Source organism: Symsagittifera roscoffensis, chromosome 1 (genome assembly GCF_963678635.1).
Source record: "Symsagittifera roscoffensis chromosome 1, txSymRosc1.1, whole genome shotgun sequence".
In the NCBI taxonomy this organism is placed as follows: Eukaryota; Metazoa; Xenacoelomorpha; order Acoela; family Convolutidae; genus Symsagittifera; species Symsagittifera roscoffensis.
In genome coordinates this window covers 20,160,071-20,176,424 of record NC_087062.1, presented here as the reverse complement: position 1 = coordinate 20,176,424, position 16,354 = coordinate 20,160,071, and the positions used below count along the sequence as shown (strand labels likewise).

At 34.4% G+C, this 16,354-nt stretch overlaps 2 protein-coding genes across 5 annotated transcripts in view; one reads left to right on the top strand and one right to left on the bottom strand.

Annotated features, from left to right (window-relative positions):
- Nucleotides 1–10,957, top strand: part of LOC134840884 (centrosomal protein of 128 kDa-like) — a 35,125-nt gene extending 24,168 nt beyond the window's left edge. For 3 of the 4 annotated variants that reach the window (XM_063856828.1, XM_063856830.1, XM_063856826.1), the window contains 4 exons: nt 107–184; nt 358–668; nt 6,202–6,427; nt 10,756–10,957. In XM_063856828.1, the coding sequence (XP_063712898.1) occupies nt 107–184; nt 358–668; nt 6,202–6,427; nt 10,756–10,788 (648 nt within the window). In that variant the 3' untranslated portion in view covers nt 10,789–10,957. Of the gene's footprint in view, nt 1–106; nt 185–357; nt 669–6,201; nt 6,428–6,518; nt 6,534–10,755 lie in introns of all 4 variants that reach the window. The other variant, XM_063856827.1, reaches the window with a different exon arrangement.
- On the bottom strand, nt 10,890–15,414 carry LOC134840930 (aquaporin AQPAn.G-like). The gene is made up of 3 exons (XM_063856831.1): nt 14,351–15,414; nt 13,664–13,857; nt 10,890–12,886 (listed from the first exon to the last, which is right to left on the bottom strand). Exons 1-3 carry the CDS (start codon nt 14,697–14,699, stop codon nt 12,566–12,568), a joined length of 864 nt encoding a protein of 287 aa, XP_063712901.1. The 5' UTR covers nt 14,700–15,414; the 3' UTR covers nt 10,890–12,565.
- Between the last annotated feature and the right edge of the window lie 940 nt (nt 15,415–16,354).

Sequence of the window (16,354 nt, the reverse complement as noted above, 5' to 3'; positions counted from 1 at the left end):
AGACGATGAGATTCAATTAAGGCCATGATTTATCTTTTTGTCTTTGTCTAAACTAGATACATTAAAATAAGATGTGTTGATTAAGGCTTAATATTGTATCGTTTAGGAAGCAGAACGAGATGAATACGAGTTCTCCGTGAAAAACAGCAGATGTGAGACAATGACAAATGGTGACCTCTATTACGTAAGTTTAAAAGTTACAATGATGTAAAAAATGCAAAAATGATAAGTAGAAACAATTTACATATTAGTGAAATTGATAATTCTTCTTGGGTAAAAATTAAATTCTTGGGTAAACAAAAACTTTTTGTGCGATCATTTTTATCGACGGTTTTTGAGATTTTTTGTCTTAAACAGCCAAACAACAAATATTTCTCCTCTATGGCCGCGAGTGGGGCTCCCATGACAGTCTACTCGGCTGCGAGACTGGACTCGGACAGAATCGGCACGGACTCTACTGTCACTCCGGAGCAGTCTGTGCTGCACTACACCCAGCCATTCACTCTGGACTTCTCGGCCGTGCCTTTTCACTTAGTGGCAGCTGCTGATGGACTTGCAGTGCACCCTTCTCAACATCAGATGGTATATCCTCAGAGTAGCAGCACACCAGCTCCAGTACCAATGTCCAAAGTAGCAGCCGACAGACTGACGCATACACCGCCCACCAAGTATGTTTGCATACTATTGACCGAGGAGGTTTTATTTCAAAATTTATTCAGATTGTGAGCGTTTCTTTGGGTTGCTTTAAAATAGCTCTTTTGTAAGTATAATTGAACTCAGAGTTAACTTTTTTGTTTGATCTTTTGTCGTTTGTACTTTGATTTCTCTTTAAGCTCAATTCAAATCCATTTCCTAAAAGGAATTCAAATTGCGCTTTCCTATTACGAAAGCGAAAAAAAGGGAACGACTTCTAGTTCGAAAAAGGATTGTTTCGTAATCGGGTACAAGACTTTTTTCGCGTAAACAACTTTTTTTTACAAGTCTACAAGAAATCGAACTTGCTTTATTATTGAATCTAAACAACCTCCAGGATCCGTCCCTTTTGTTGCAGAGGTATTAATGAGATTGAATATTTTTCAGGGAATTGTCTGTCGGACTTCCGTTTGTCTGCTCATGTTTCTCGGCTTAATTTTTGAAGCATGGAGTTTTCTTCTGAATTAAACTGTTTTATGATAACTTACAGTCGTTCTGTTATTAGGAGTAATGAACGTAGTGAAGACTCTTCTATAGGTCTTGAGGATTTTTCTGAGTTTTTTCGTCAGGAAAATGTCTTAAAATGCTCTAATAACTACAGTTGTGCATTTATACATATTAGTGCATTTATGAATGCACTAAGGTCTATATACACTTTTTGAGTTCAATTGAAATCAATCTGCTGAAAGTTACGTTAAGAGCCTTCCCCAAATCCGATTGTGGAAATTGCGCGAAAAAAACGTGAACAATTTCTAGTTACGATTGGTCCAGTTTTTTCATGTTGGATTAATGTTATCAAAAAAACTCCGGTCATTAATTGTTCTAGAATTTCAAAGAGCTTAAAGAGCATCTATTTTTTTTTCTTTGAAACTCGAAAGTTGAGATTTTTTCAACAAAGTGTTTATTTTTTTCTATTTAATTGCGTTCATTACTCTTTTTCAATTGTCATTTGGCTATGTTTAAGTTCAGTTCACCTCTTTTTGTTTAAAAATGCAAACTCCACTTTCTTGCAGCGAAAAATTAAAAGTCACGCAAAACGTGATCGACTTAAATCTCGAAAATGAAATTTATTTATTAGTTTTCCGAACAAAATAAAGGTTTTAGCAATTTATCCAGTTTTCTCAACTTGAGCTATTTTTAAACAATTTTGTCAATCTTTATTTTTCAGAAATTTAAAGAGCTATAAAGCCATCTTTTTTTCGAAACTTGAGTCTGATTTTGTTTTTTGTTTACTTGCGTTTCTTTACTCTTGTCCAACTGTCTGTTGGCTATGTTTGGTATTTTCTAAGCGTCTGTGGCTGATAGGGAAAGACCTGAGGTTCCTAATCTTTTCGTCGCAAGTTTGAACCCAACAAAGCAAAAGTTTTTCTAATTCACTTTTTCGAGCTGCTTTTTGCCGTTATCTCGCTTGTGTTTGCGAAGCGCAGCTTTGACTCTCTGTCATGAATGTATATACCTATAAATGTTTTCTGAATGTAGTTCAAGTTCATTTGTAAGAAAGTCCGATGAGTTGTGCCTTCAAATCATGAAAAATTTTCAATCAGTGTTTCTCGGTTTTCTTGTTCTGTTTCATTCTTGGAATCTTCTGTTGCCTATGTTTTGATTTCAATATTAATTATAAGAGTTTGCGATCAAATAGCTTGCAATGTTATGGTTTCGTTGTATTGCAATTGCTGGGAAGCTCCGCTTCGCTTCTGTGTTGTTTACACCGAAGACTTTAGTCAAGGTGTTATGGTATCGTGTAACGGGTTTTTTTTTTAATGTTGTCTGTTGTCAAGTGTCGACAAATAACGTCCACAGTTATCAATTATCATGTGGGCTGGACTATATCGCGCTATGTCACGTGATTGCGTATGTTTGTTTCTTTATTTGTTCATCTTTATTTATTTAATTATCTGTTCTTCTATTTATTTAATTATCTGTTCTTCTATTTATTTAATTATGTTTAGTTTGCTTATATTTATTTATAATTTATGTATGTACATATTTATTTTTGTTTATTTTTATCACGTGTTTTGTTTATTTATTTAATTATTCTTTCTTTCATTTAGTTTTGCTTTTATTATTTCTGCGTGTGTATTTATTTAATTTATTTATTTTCATTTATTTATATTATGGGTCTGTTTGTTTGGTTATTTGTTCATATATATTTTTTCATGTCTATTTAATTATTTGTACATTTCACTTTTGCTTTTATTTATTTATTTATTTATGTATTTATTTAGTTATTTATTTATGTATTGATTTATTTTTTTATTGCTTATTTATTTATCAGGTGTGTTTTGTTTATTTGTTGATATTTATTTCTATATTTGTGGATCGTTTGAGAAATGGCATGGCGTCCGTTTAAATTTGACGTTCCGTAATCAGTTTGACGCTGAACGTTGAAGTTTTATGTCATTTTTATTACTTGCCGGTTTTTGAAGGTTGAATTTGAACTTGATTTCGTGGAATACTTAACTGATATCTTTACCTGATTGAAGTTTTGTTCATGAATACCAACATTGGTACATTTTTCAGATCTGTCTCATGTCTTTGCAAGTATTTTTTTTGTTTTTTGGATTTGTTTTTTGGATTGTTTTACTGCTACATACTGTCAATTCTGAGACTGCTTCACAATTTCTCAATATAATAAGACTAATAGCTTTTTTTCATTTTAGCTCTTTCTTGTAAGTATATGTTTAAGTACGATTTTTAGTTATTCCGGAGACCCATATGAGTCTACATGCCAATTTATACGATTGGCCGATTGAAACGACAGGAGGCGTTTTGCTACACATACAAACACAATCTTTTGTATTTGATTATAGCTATAGAAATTGATCTACAATGCGTAAGTACGACATTTAGTTCTACGATTGTTATTTCAGGTCCTTTGTCAATATTTCAGGCTCTTTGTCAATATAGCAAAATTTTGGTGTATATATGTGTTAGTAAGATTTTTAGTTCTACAACGTTTATTCAGGCTCTTTGTCGATATAGCAAAATATTGGTGTATACATGTGTTAGTACGATTTTAGCTCTAGAATTGTTATTTCAGGCTCTTCGTCAATATAGCAATATTTTAGCGTATACATGTGTTAGTACCATTTTTAGTTCTCGAACTGATATTTTATGATCTATGTCAATATATCAAAATTTTAGTGTATACATGTGTTATTACGATTTTTAGTTCTCGAACTGTTATTTCATGATCTTTGTCAATATATCAAAATTTTATTGTATACATGTGTTAGTACCATTTTTAGTTCTCGAACTGTTATTCCATGATCTTTGTCAATATAGCAAAATTTTGGTGTATACATGTGTTAGTACGATTTTTAGCTCTAGAACTGTTATTCCATGATCTTTGTCAATATAGCAAAAATTTGACGTATACATGTGTTAGTACGATTTTTAGCTCTCGAACTTTTATTTCATGATCTTTGCCAATATAGCAAAATTTTGGTGTATACATGTGTTCGTACGATTTTTAGCTCACGAACTGTTATTTCAGGCCCTTTGTCAATATAGTAAAATTTTGGTGTATACATGTGTTAGTACGATTTTGAGTTCTAGAAGTGTTATTTTATGATCTTCGTTGATATATCAAAAATTTAACCTATACATGTGTTAGTACGATTTTCAGTTCTAGAACTGTTATTTCAGGCTCTTTCTCGATATAGCAAAATTTTGGTGTATACATGTATTAGTACGATTTTTTGTTCTAGAACTGTTATTCTTCAATTATTAGTTGTTCAAGTTGTTTGTTTTTTGCTTCAGTTTCTATGCCTTCGGTGTATTGCGCGTAGCGCCTATGTTTTTTATTTTTCCAGCGGACTAAAATTGTACTAATGAACCAGTCATCTCAATCGTAAATTCTTCTTGAATTTCAAAAAGCTTTAAGGACATTTATTGTTTCTTTGAAATTTAAAATGTGACTTTTTTTTATAAAACAATTCAGTAATTTTCTTTGGTTTTCTTTCATTTCATTGGTACTTTTCAACGGTCTGTTGGCTTTTTGTTCAGTTTAACGAGGACAGTATTTACTTTTGCGATAAGCAAGGGTATTGCAATCGGGTACGAGACTTTTCCCCCGTAAATAACTTTAGGCACAAAATATCCATTTATAGAGGATCTCTTCTGACATGCTCTTTTTCTTAGAAGTTCAAATAAAAGTACTAATTAGTTACTAAAGAACTAATTAATACAAGCCCATTACAGTTGTAATTTTTTTTTCAAAAACTTCAAATCGCAATTTTTTCGGGTTCGTGGTTTTCGTCCTAGTTTCTGTCGGTTTATTTTCCGTTTTTGAAACGCCTTTTTTATGTGGTAGGGTTTCTATTAATTTAATTTTCAAAGCATGGATTTTGTTTCAACTTAAGCCGGTTTACTATTACTGAAGCTTCGCAACTTTGTAAATTTACCATGTCTGGTTTTGAGTTTTTTTCTGTCATTTTTTGTTTTATTAATTTAAACAATTTCAATATATTTTATATCGACATAGTCAACTTATTTTGCGTTCTAGGGAAAAATATATCCGTTTGGGATTATGTGTTTCAGTTTGGATTGGTCGTAAATACTTATGAATTTTTTTTTTGACAACAGTTTTGTTTGCGGCTCAACAGGTTTCGACGCAAAGTTTGGCGCCTTTCTTGTCGCTCGGTAATTCATTTCCATTTTTAAAGACTGTTTATGAACTTCATCCGATACAAAATGAAGTTTTTGTAGCTGCAATTTTTAAACTTTTGTGAAGTTTGTTTTTTCCAACATAGTTTTTCAGAATTTTTTTGACTTGTCTTTTTTTTTCATTCACTATTTTTTTAGCGTAATGTGTGTTTTGCATGGCAAGTGTTGCGAAGCTCCACTTCGCCTCTGCGTTATAGATAGACTTTTTTTAAGAGTAATGAACGTAGTACTGCGTAGTTATATAGGTCTTGCTGTTTTTTTGTTCCAGGAAAAAGTCTTAAATTTGTTCACGCTCAATTTTGATTTTTCGCGGTTTGAATTGTGGTTTTTTTCAAGTTTGGTGCATTTCCATTGTTAATAGGAAGGCAAACTCCACTATCGAACAGCAAAAGTGTAAAGGTCACGAAAAACGTGATCGAATTTAAATTTAGAAAATGGAAATTAATTATCAGATTTCCCAGCGAAATAAAAGATTTACTTATTGATTTAGTTTTCTCAAACTGGGTTAATTTTAACAAAAAAGTATCCATCATAAATTGCTCTGGAAATTTAAAGAGCTTCAAGGCCATCTAATTTTTTCTTCGGGATTCAAAAGTTGAAGGATCTTGAAAAAACAATTAAGTTTTTTTTTTTCAGTTTCCTTGCGTTCATTACTTTTTTCCAACTGTTAGTTGGCTATGTTTTAGTTCTAGAGGTTTTTCGATCGTTTTTTTTTCGCGGGCTGACTCTTGACTACGTTGATTCTGAAACGTATTCTGTTACTTCATTAGGCTATTGTTGCTGTATTACGCCAAATAAATCATCAATGGGTAATTCTGTTATTCTAATTAAATATTACAGACACAACGCAGGTGATTGGCATGCAGCAATGTCTAGCGCAGGCAGATCTATAAACACAGGTGGTGTACCAAATGGGATTTACGGGACAACCTCTTCAGCCTTCCAGCCTATGATGTCTTCGGTTAATTTGAATACAAAAGCACCCATGAGCATGACAGACGAAGAATTCAGGGCTCAATTCATACCCAATGCGCCGCCAGCAGAGCCGACGATGATACCCATGCAGGTACTATCGATACATTCAACAAAACAATTGAATGAAATAATCGAAATAAATTGACGTTAATTTTGAACTCAGTTTGTATTCTTTTTACTAGCACTAATCACAAAAGGCAAGCACCGGTTTTGGAAACACCCTTTGACTGTTGAGCAACTGTAACAATTAATATACGACTGAACGCTGTTTAAATGTCCAAATACTCTTGTACAAATGAACTACGCTTGACTGTTTAATTCCCAGCTTAATCAATTGTATAAAAATACTGCAGTAGGTTTTAGCCTATGTGAGTTAGTTTGACGTTTGTAAAAAAACGGGAAGCAGATATAGATTAGCTTGTTTGTTTTGGCAAGTGTAATAAAAGAGTTTTTTTTAGTACAACGTAGTGGAGGCTCTTAGATAGGTCGTGATGATTTTTTTTCTCAAGGAAAAGTTTTAAAGCTTGATGCTCAAATTTGCTTTTCCGCGGTTTGACTCATGATTTTTCTGATTGATCGAGCGGGGATTGATCGACTTCCAGCGGGGAAAAAAACTTTATCTTTCGATCCAGTTTTCTCAATCTTTTGTCAATCAACTGTCGGTTTTTTACTTTCCTGTTTTTACCCTTGCGAGCGTACAGATAGTGATTATCGCAAGTGCCAACAAATGATTACTTTTTTTAGCGAGTTAATGAGTACTTTTATTAGCGAGTTAGGAAAAAGTGAGGCATGCTAACTCGCTAATAAAAGTCCTCACTTGTTGGCACTTGTGATAATGAATATATGTAGCGTTGGAAAATACATAGCATCTGTTCTCTGCTTGATTTGAGGCTAGTGTTTGCTGATCGAGTTTGCTGATATTGTTTCGAGTTCTAAGTTTTTTTTGATGAACACATTCTTTTCGGGCTCAAATTTTTTCATTTAAGAATACTTTCTTTTCTAGCTCTATGATGGCTGCTCAAGTTTTGTCCGCTTTATGACCGCTTCGTTAATCTTTGTTGCCATGCTTATCAAGAGTCGATGAACGTAGTTCAGACTGTTATAAAGGTCGTGATGATTTTTTTTCGTTTTATTTTGAAAAAGTCACAATTCGGCCTGGCTCAAATTTATTTTTTCGCGGTTTGACTTCTGATTTTTTTAAATACGCTTGCGATTAGCAAGCGTTATCAAACCGGAATATAGATTTTTTTCGGGTTAAAAACTTGTTAAACAGAATAACTTGTATCTTACACAGGTAACCAATGTGCCTGAGAGGGCAAAGGTCCTGCCTGGGTTCGAACTGACCAAGACCTGTTTTTTTATACGGAAAATATTTTGTTTTTAATAAAATTGTCGGCTAAATATTTTTCTGCCTATCTGTTGTTGGCTTAGTTGTCACATCTTGGAATCATTTTTTTTTGCTGCGCGCATATTTCTTTAATGTTGCTTTTAGTGTTTGATGTACTATTACACTTGTAATCTCTTTTTTACCTTGATTGCGTAACTTCTTTGTTTTGTTTTTGTCTCGCTAAAAAAATTCCGCTACCCAAATTATTTCGGCATGTTTTTTATCGGCTAAATGCCCATTATTTTGAGTCATTTTAAGGGAGACACCATTTAAAGACTCCCCTGCGCACTTTCCAAGTTGGTTTTATATATCGATCGGTTGTTGAAGTTAATGATTTTTTTCTTTATAAGTTTTAGTTTTTCTCAGAAACTTTTACTGATTTAAAAAAAAAGGGTATCAGTTAAAAAAGCGCCCACTTCTCTGTGTACTTGCATACTCCCCTAGAGTCTCTTTTTACTTGACCCCTCCGTCTACAACCTTCCAAAAAGTCTTTGGGGGAATATTTGACACATGATATTGTTTTTTCTCGATTACTACCTTTCTCAAATCTGATTTTAGGGTTTCAATGAGTAGAACTGTTTTGAAAAGCTTCCTATATAAGTTGCTACGCCCCAATTTTTGTTACAGATAAAGTTATAGCCTTCAGATTAGTCAAATTTTTATTTTTGACCATTTTGTGAATCTTTTTGACTGTTCTCGAAAGCTAACCGCTCAAATCTGATTTTTTGGGTTCAGTGGAGATAAGGGGTAGTGAGAAGCGCTCCTGCATTAGGGGCCACTGATAAAGTTTTTCACACAAAAAGTTATCGCCCTCGGAAAAACCCTGCAATATCTGAGATTTTGAGTTCAAATCAAGGAACGGGTTGTGGGAAGCTCAATTGCTTATGCGACTACACCCACGTTTTTCTGACATCAAAAGTTATGGCCTTCGGAAAAGTCAAATTTTTGACCGTTTTTATAATTTTTCTCGGAAAATTTTTGATGTTTTAACTACCCTTCCAAATCTGAAATTTTGAGTTTAATCGAATTACAGGTTGTTTGAACCCCTTCTGCATAAGCAGCTGCGACCTATTTTTTCACAAAAAAAACCTTGTTTTTCGGAAATGTCAATTTTTTGATTTGCTGACCGTTTTTTGGACTTTTCTCGCTAACAATCCTGTCAAATCTGATATTATAGGTTTAATCGAAATAACAGATTGTTGAAAGCCTACCTTTATAATTGGCTATGCCAAGTTTGTTTAAGAAAAGAGTAATGGCCCTCAAATAAGTTGAAGTTTTGAAACTTTGACTGTTTTTGGGGAACTTTTTGACACAACGGGAAAATAAACTTTCCAATTCTCATGTTGGAAATTTAGGTAAGTCGTCGGACCGTTTTTTTCTAACTTTTGACCGTTTTTAGAAGCTTTTTTCGAGTTTTCTTATAATTACACAATCAAATCTGAGATGAGAAGTTCAATTGAAGGAACCGGTTGCGATAATTGTTCCTGCAGAAGCGGCCACTCCTTAATTTTTTGTAAGAGAAATGTAATCTCCTTGGTAAATTGATTATCTGAAAGTTTTTTACTCTTCTTGGTTATTCTAATAGAGAAATTACTGAGGTTTTGATCAAAGTCCAATTTTTTAAATCACATTTTTTGTGACGCATCAGCATAGCAAATGCATTCAATATCAAACACGTACCTCCAGCCGTAGCTGGGTCCCTAGTTGTTTTTTGTCGATACATACGATAATTTTAGTTCACCTAGTTTTTTAAAGTTTTTTTTCGATTTGAATTTTTTGCTAGTGTTGTATCGCAATTGGTGCGAAGCTCCGCTTTGCTCTGTGTATAAGTTCGATTACTGTGTTAAAAGGTAGGTAAACTCCACTATCGAACAGCGAAAGTGTAAAGGGCACGAGAAACGTCGACTTGTAGTATCGAAAGTGGACCTGCGTTCATTGAATCTTTTCCAACTCTCTGTTGGCTATGTTTTAACATTCGATTGTCCTAGTTAACACGTTTTTCTCAAATAGAATTTTTTTGACAAATTGCAACAATTTTGAAAATTATGGTAGATCTAATTTTTTCGGCCTGTTATTTTTCCTTTTTTTTCGACGGGTTTCATTTCATCTTATGACTACTAGTGTTTCATGCTACGTTTGTTTTGTATCGCGAGTAGTTTTATTTGTTAATTTGCTAAGCTGAAGGAGAATTAGCCTCTCCGGCTGCGAAAATGGAAATTGAGCGCAAAAAAAAACATAATTGAATGTCTCATGAGTGGATTTTAGTTTGAAGTTTTTTCAGCGGAAGAAAAATTATCTTTTGATACTGTTTTGTCAAAGTGAAAGGCTTCTTGAATTGCGTTTATTGATACTGTTTTGTCAAATTGAAAGTATTGAATTCCAAAGAGTTATACTATGATTGTTATACGAAAATTAAAAAAAAAATGAAAGAAAGTTGTTTTTATTCGGTCTGATTGAATTCATTGACATTTTCAACTGTCTCTTTGCTACATTTTGGAGTTGACATTTTTAAAAATTGGGTAGGCTTTGCTCTTTGTCAAAAATTGATAAAGTGTTTAAAAAATTGGGCCCTGGGATTTGCAAGAGAATCGAAACATTGAAAGTTTGGCTCACATAAGGAAAATATTCTGAACTTCTTGAAGGCCTGCTTTATTTTTTCTAGCAGCGTTGAAATGTTTTAATGGTTAATAACAAAATTTGCGTCAAATCTTGGGGAAAAAATTCAAGTTGTGCTTTATATACAGCTATATATGGCCGTAATTGAAATAAAATACCACGTTTGTTCGGAAACCTTTTCTCCAACAATTTTGAGTAGATTTGCTAGGGAAGATTTCGTACTCTCTCTCTCTCTCTCTCTCTCTCTCTCTCTATTTGACTATTTTGTTTTTAGAATGTTTTTGCTTGAAAAAATTAAAAAATTGAACAAAATCTTTTCTGAATTAGATTGGTGTAAATCAGTTCGGAAATGGGATCGGAACCATTAGGATTGATGATTTTTCCGAATTACTAGTTGAAAGTGTTTGTTGTTTCAGCCTGAAAAAGAGTTCTTCGCGGGAAGGAAGTGAAAAAACATCATATATTCGTGTCAAGTTGTTGAAAGAACTCAATTCAAATTTAGTTCAATAGCATTCTACCCTTAAATAACTGAAAAATTACAATGTAAAAATTTTGTAAATCGAAATGTGAATTACTAGTTTTTGCTGACTACAAACTAATTCATGATTTCATTGTTTAGTACTTTTTACATTGAGATAGTTGTAATTGACAGGTATAGCACAGATGTTCAACAATAAACAAAACACAGTAGTAATGTAATGGGTAGAAGAGCACACATAACATTATACACAAGGGGGATACATCAAAAGTAACTCAGCCTGGGGCGCAGAAGATAACCCCTCTTCAAGAAAGTTGCCAATAATTGCGATTTGAGAACGCATTGAGAAAATGTCTAGTCAAACTCACAGGGTTTTATCAGAAACAATTTAACTGCAAACATATATGATTTTTTTATACAAAATGCGATGTTCTTGAATTGCGGTTTTTAAGTATTGACATTAAGTTTATTATCAAAGTACAAGGAACAAATACAGAGTTTTGAAATGAACGCTGTTAATTAAAATCGATGTTGATTGGCCATTTTTTGGTTTTAAGAAGTTAAAGTTCGGTTACTGTTTTCTTGGCTAGTTCTTATTGAAACGGTATTCTTGAGTGGTGAAATTAACAGCATTATCAAAACCCTGAACATATGGCACTAAACATCTATAAGCGAGCGACCACATTTATTTCAAACATATGGCGTGATATTGTTTATGGTCTCAATAGGCTGGGGTAGATCTTTGATTTTCTCCGGGGGAGGAGGGCTGGTGGGTGGGATGATTGCTTTTGTTCTTCCAAAAAATATCATGTCTTTAAACTCGTAAATCCACTCTGCAATATTATATACAGGCTTTCTAAGCTCAATGATATAAAAATCGTTCAATACTGGGATAATTCTAAATAGATAATCTTTTTCTTGAAAAAATGCCTCCGTTTTGATAATCTTACTCTATTTGTTTTTCTCGAGGGTTCTCGTCTCTCAATACATTTTTGCCATATGTTACTACACGTTATTTTATACGTTATTTCATCTATTGACATAGTTTGAGACGTCAAGTCATACCATTTTTAGGCGAAGTAAAAGATCCAAGGTTTATTACGGTTGATCAACAATGAAATACAACGTTCGCGAGGGAATTACCTGGTCAGCTTTATTCCCTTGCTAAGTAAAGTACGTAAGCAAATGGGCTCAATACTAGACTGGGTATTTAACTTCGCCAATGTTTATAACAGGAATGCATGTAATGGCTATGTGCTAAATTTTGCGACAGTTCTAGCAACCCGCCTATCAAGTAACGCTCAATATTTTACGAGCAAAACTCGTCTAATTTACAGGACGGTGACGTCAATATGAAATGTTACTAGTGCGAAAAGAGTGCCTTTGATTAGTTGCGCAGTCTTGATTGACGGGTAGTATAGCAAGGTGCAATCGATGTGACGAAATAAATTAAATTAGATTGTCCTGAAAATGCGTTTTTCAGTAGTGATTACGAAGATAAAGTGTCGGTTGATTACGAAGATGAAGTGTCGCTAATGGTCGTTGTTAATATCAAATGTGGAGAAGAGAAGGTTATTATATTGTTATAAGCAGCACATGGACTTGCTTGTGGACCGCCTATTTTGCACTAGGAATGATTCTGTGGCTCTTTTTCACCCCCGCCCGCAAATGAATTTTGATTTTGAAAAACGATTTTAACAATTTAGGGGAGGGGAAGTGGAAAAGTGCCAATTCTTTTATATGAGGAATCAACACTCTTCTATGTCATTTTTCTTCTCGGGAAGAGTGATTGCCTCTTTCGCTTCTTCCTCTTTGTTCTCGTCAGATGGGACTGGCTCCGGATCATCGAACTTGTGGATACCCTGGACAAGCGCGGCAAAATAGACTGCGACTGCCAGGAGTCCACCGAGAATGGGTCCGACCCAGTAGATCCAGTGGTAGTCTGCGAACGAGCCCATGACCAACGCCGGTCCGAAGGATCGGGCAGGGTTCAAACTGCAACCTGTGTAAGGAGCCATGAAGAACACGCATGCCAGAACCATGAAGCCGGCAGAAGTGGCGGGGAACCCCTGAAAAGGGTGAAATTGAGTGTTCATGAACGTAGTCTAGACTTTTATATAGATCGTTAAAATTTAAGCTCGTTAAATAAAAAAATATAAATCAATATATGAAAATTTATATGCCATTTGAAAGTTAAAATTTGTTCAGTCTCCAATTTGATTTTTTTTTGCAGTTTGACTTTTGATTTTTTAAGCTTCGAACCTTTCCTTTGTTGAATAGAAAGCAAACTCTGCTATCGAAGCGCCAAATTGTAAAGGTCACTAACGTGATCAACTTTTAGTTTCAAAAGTGGATTTTAGATTTCCCAGAAGGAAAAATTAGTTTTTTCAAATTGAATTTATTTTACCAAAAGAGTGTCAATCTTGAAATGATCGTTATAATTGACGAGCTTTAAGGGCATATGTTTTGATGAGTTTTAAAAACGTATATTTTTTCTTTGAAATTTAAAAGTTTTCAAAAAAAACAAGTCAGTATTTAACGTTCATTGACTTTTCTAACTGCCTGTTGGCTATTTTTTTTGTCGAGCTATCGGAACGTTGACCCAAAGATCTTAGATTGTCAAGCGCTAAGCGAAAGGGTTTGCGGCAAATGAATTCACGAATTAGCCAATAAAATTATTTAATCTACTTGAAAATTACCATACATAGCTATTGTAAAAAAAAAAGGTTTATTTCTACAATCAAATATCCGATTGCCTGTAAATGCTGGGGAGTTCTCACTTAACTAAAATATTAATTAACTATTTGCTTCAGAGTATTCTTGAGATACAGTTTTTGTTATCTTACCTCGAAATCCTTTTTGGGGTCGGGGTCAGAAATGACTAAGACCAGCAGCACCAAAATCATGGTGCCGATGATCTCCACCACTACACCCTTGAACATGCTCACTTCGGGGCGCAGTCTGTTCATGCCCAAGTGAGTGGCCTCGATCCACTCCTCGGGTGCAATCCAGTACAGCAGACCTGCACCAGCAACAGCGCCTGGAAAGAAAAAAAAACATTAAAACAACATGCTACTGTTGAAGCTGAAAATGAAATTTGATAAATATGATTATCTCAATTTGCGTTTGGGAGAATAGATATATTCAAACTATATCACGTTCATTGCATCAAAAAATTGCATGTCTGAGTGCAAACTAATTAAAAAGGCTTAAAATGGTCGAAGTTAATTCGATGGGACCACTAACTATAGCAAAGCTTCGCAGTACAGGGACAAAAAAGGAGCGGCGGTGAAATGGTTACGTGGTTACGTCTCCTACTCTCAATCGAAAGGTCGGATGTTCGAGGCCCAACATTATCCGAACCCAACATGATTCGAAAAATAACCAAAAAATTGTAAGTAGATCTTAAACAGCGGTTCTCCGTGATGAGCTGAACAGCTCGTATATTAATCATTTCCCTTGTGGATAAACCGTCTTAAAGTATAGACGAGACAGGAAAATGATAGTAAATAATTGTGGGCTTTTTGACTTACCGAGCAGCTGCACTGGAATATACAGCAGGCCCTTCAGAATGTGGCATCTCCTGGCCACTACGAGAGAAATAGTCACGGCTGGGTTGATGTGGCACCCCGAAGTGGGTCCGATGATGTGAATCAGCGTCATGATGATGGCCGCGAATGTCAGACCTGGTGTGACCAAATTGTCGATGCCAGCCCCCACTCCCTCGTCGTACTCACTGCCGACGATATTCGACAAACCGACGTACACCATGATGAAAGTTCCGAAGAACTCGGCAAATACTGCTCGCCATAGTTTCATGTCAGTCAATTGGTTGGCATGGTGAAGTCTGCCTTCGACTGCATGTCTTCTGTGAAGTCCCATTTTGACGTGCGGTTTTGAAAGATGATATTCGTATTCCTTTTGCGTGTATTATATTCACTAGACTATACCACCAACTGCACCGCGCGTATAAGGACTGAAAAAGGTAAATTTTACGGAGGGAAGCTTGCTGTTTGTCTGCTCGTGTATAATCCACGTACTATCTTTATTCTATCTTCATTTCCCTCGCTAATATTTCTGCTTGCGCAGTTACATAAACGGGATTCACGTGTAATTTTCTGTGAACGTAAAGCTAATTCAGCTTTGTTTCCTGTCTGTAGAATCTATGTGGGAGGGTCAGGGAATAATTCTGAGTGTTGTCTGTTATTAAATGGATTACGTATTTTGTGGTGAATTTAACGGAAAACTGACAGCTGATGATTATGTTTCAATGTAATTGATTAAATATGTTTTTACTCTCAAAATTGACGTTTAAATCTATGGTGTGGTTTACCAATTAAATTGCAACTCATTTTATTCATTGCAATTACTTATGAAAGACTATCAAAATAATCAAGTTTAACAGAGTTACGGAGATGCAGATTATTTAATGATTATTAAAATAGATTATAAAATCAGACCACTTTTTTTTAAAAAAAAACAGCTCGAATTAGACCTCTATAGTACCAAATATGGCAACAATTCTTGTACAGCAAGTTAACGAAAAACGTGAACAACCTTTCTCCTAAAGTGAATGACTCAAATTTGTTCACGCCGGTCTGAAAACAGGAGGGGACATTCACCCGTTAGCCAGCGCGCTTTGTTGTTGCATTATTCAATAGACAATTCATTTCTCTCTCTTGTCTTCAGACTGAGAAGGCTTCAAACGGCGCCTGTTAGCTAATGCTGGAAATCGTGGCCAGTCAAATCAATAAGCAAAATGGTCAAAGAGCAGAATGGGTCCAAGAGCAGAAAAGTATAAAAAATATCAACTTTTATGAGCTGATCGGTAAATGAACTAAAATAATAGTCAATACTAACAAAGAAACTAATATTTTAAGCATAATTTGACTAATTTAATCAAGATTGTAAAAAAAAAATCAATGAAAAAAAAGTTGAGGAAATTATTCAATTCATGAGTAAATCATTCATTCTCTTGGTATTATAGACGATTCTGATAATTGTTTTATCAACTTGCCCGTATTAATCAGTAAAAGTTGATATTTTACTGTTTTTCTGCTATTGGACTTATTCTGCTCTTAGACCATTCTGCTTATTGCTCCTCCTCCGCTGGAAATCAAAAGCAAGAAATGACTAAAAGATTAATAGTGCGGATTGAGTTCAAATGGCAAATTGAAAACATTAGGATTGATATAAAATTTGACCATTTGTCCTTCTGAAAATTAGTTACCACAAAATAACGCCATGTATAATGTTCTCAAGTGTCAGTAAAAGTAGTGATAATTTTGGTTTTCTTTTACAGGAATTTATTCAAGCTCATTTTTAATTTTTCGCTGTTTGAAATTTGGTTTTTTAAGCTCAAGTCAAATTCATTTGCTAAAAACTAGACAAATTGCGCTCTCCCATTATGAAAGTGCAAATAACGCTAAGAAATGTAAAATAATTTTAGTTTCGGAAGTTGATCTCAATTAATCGTAATCGGGAACTAAGTTTTTTTTTCTGTAAACACTTTTTGCAAATCTTGTTAGAAATTTAAA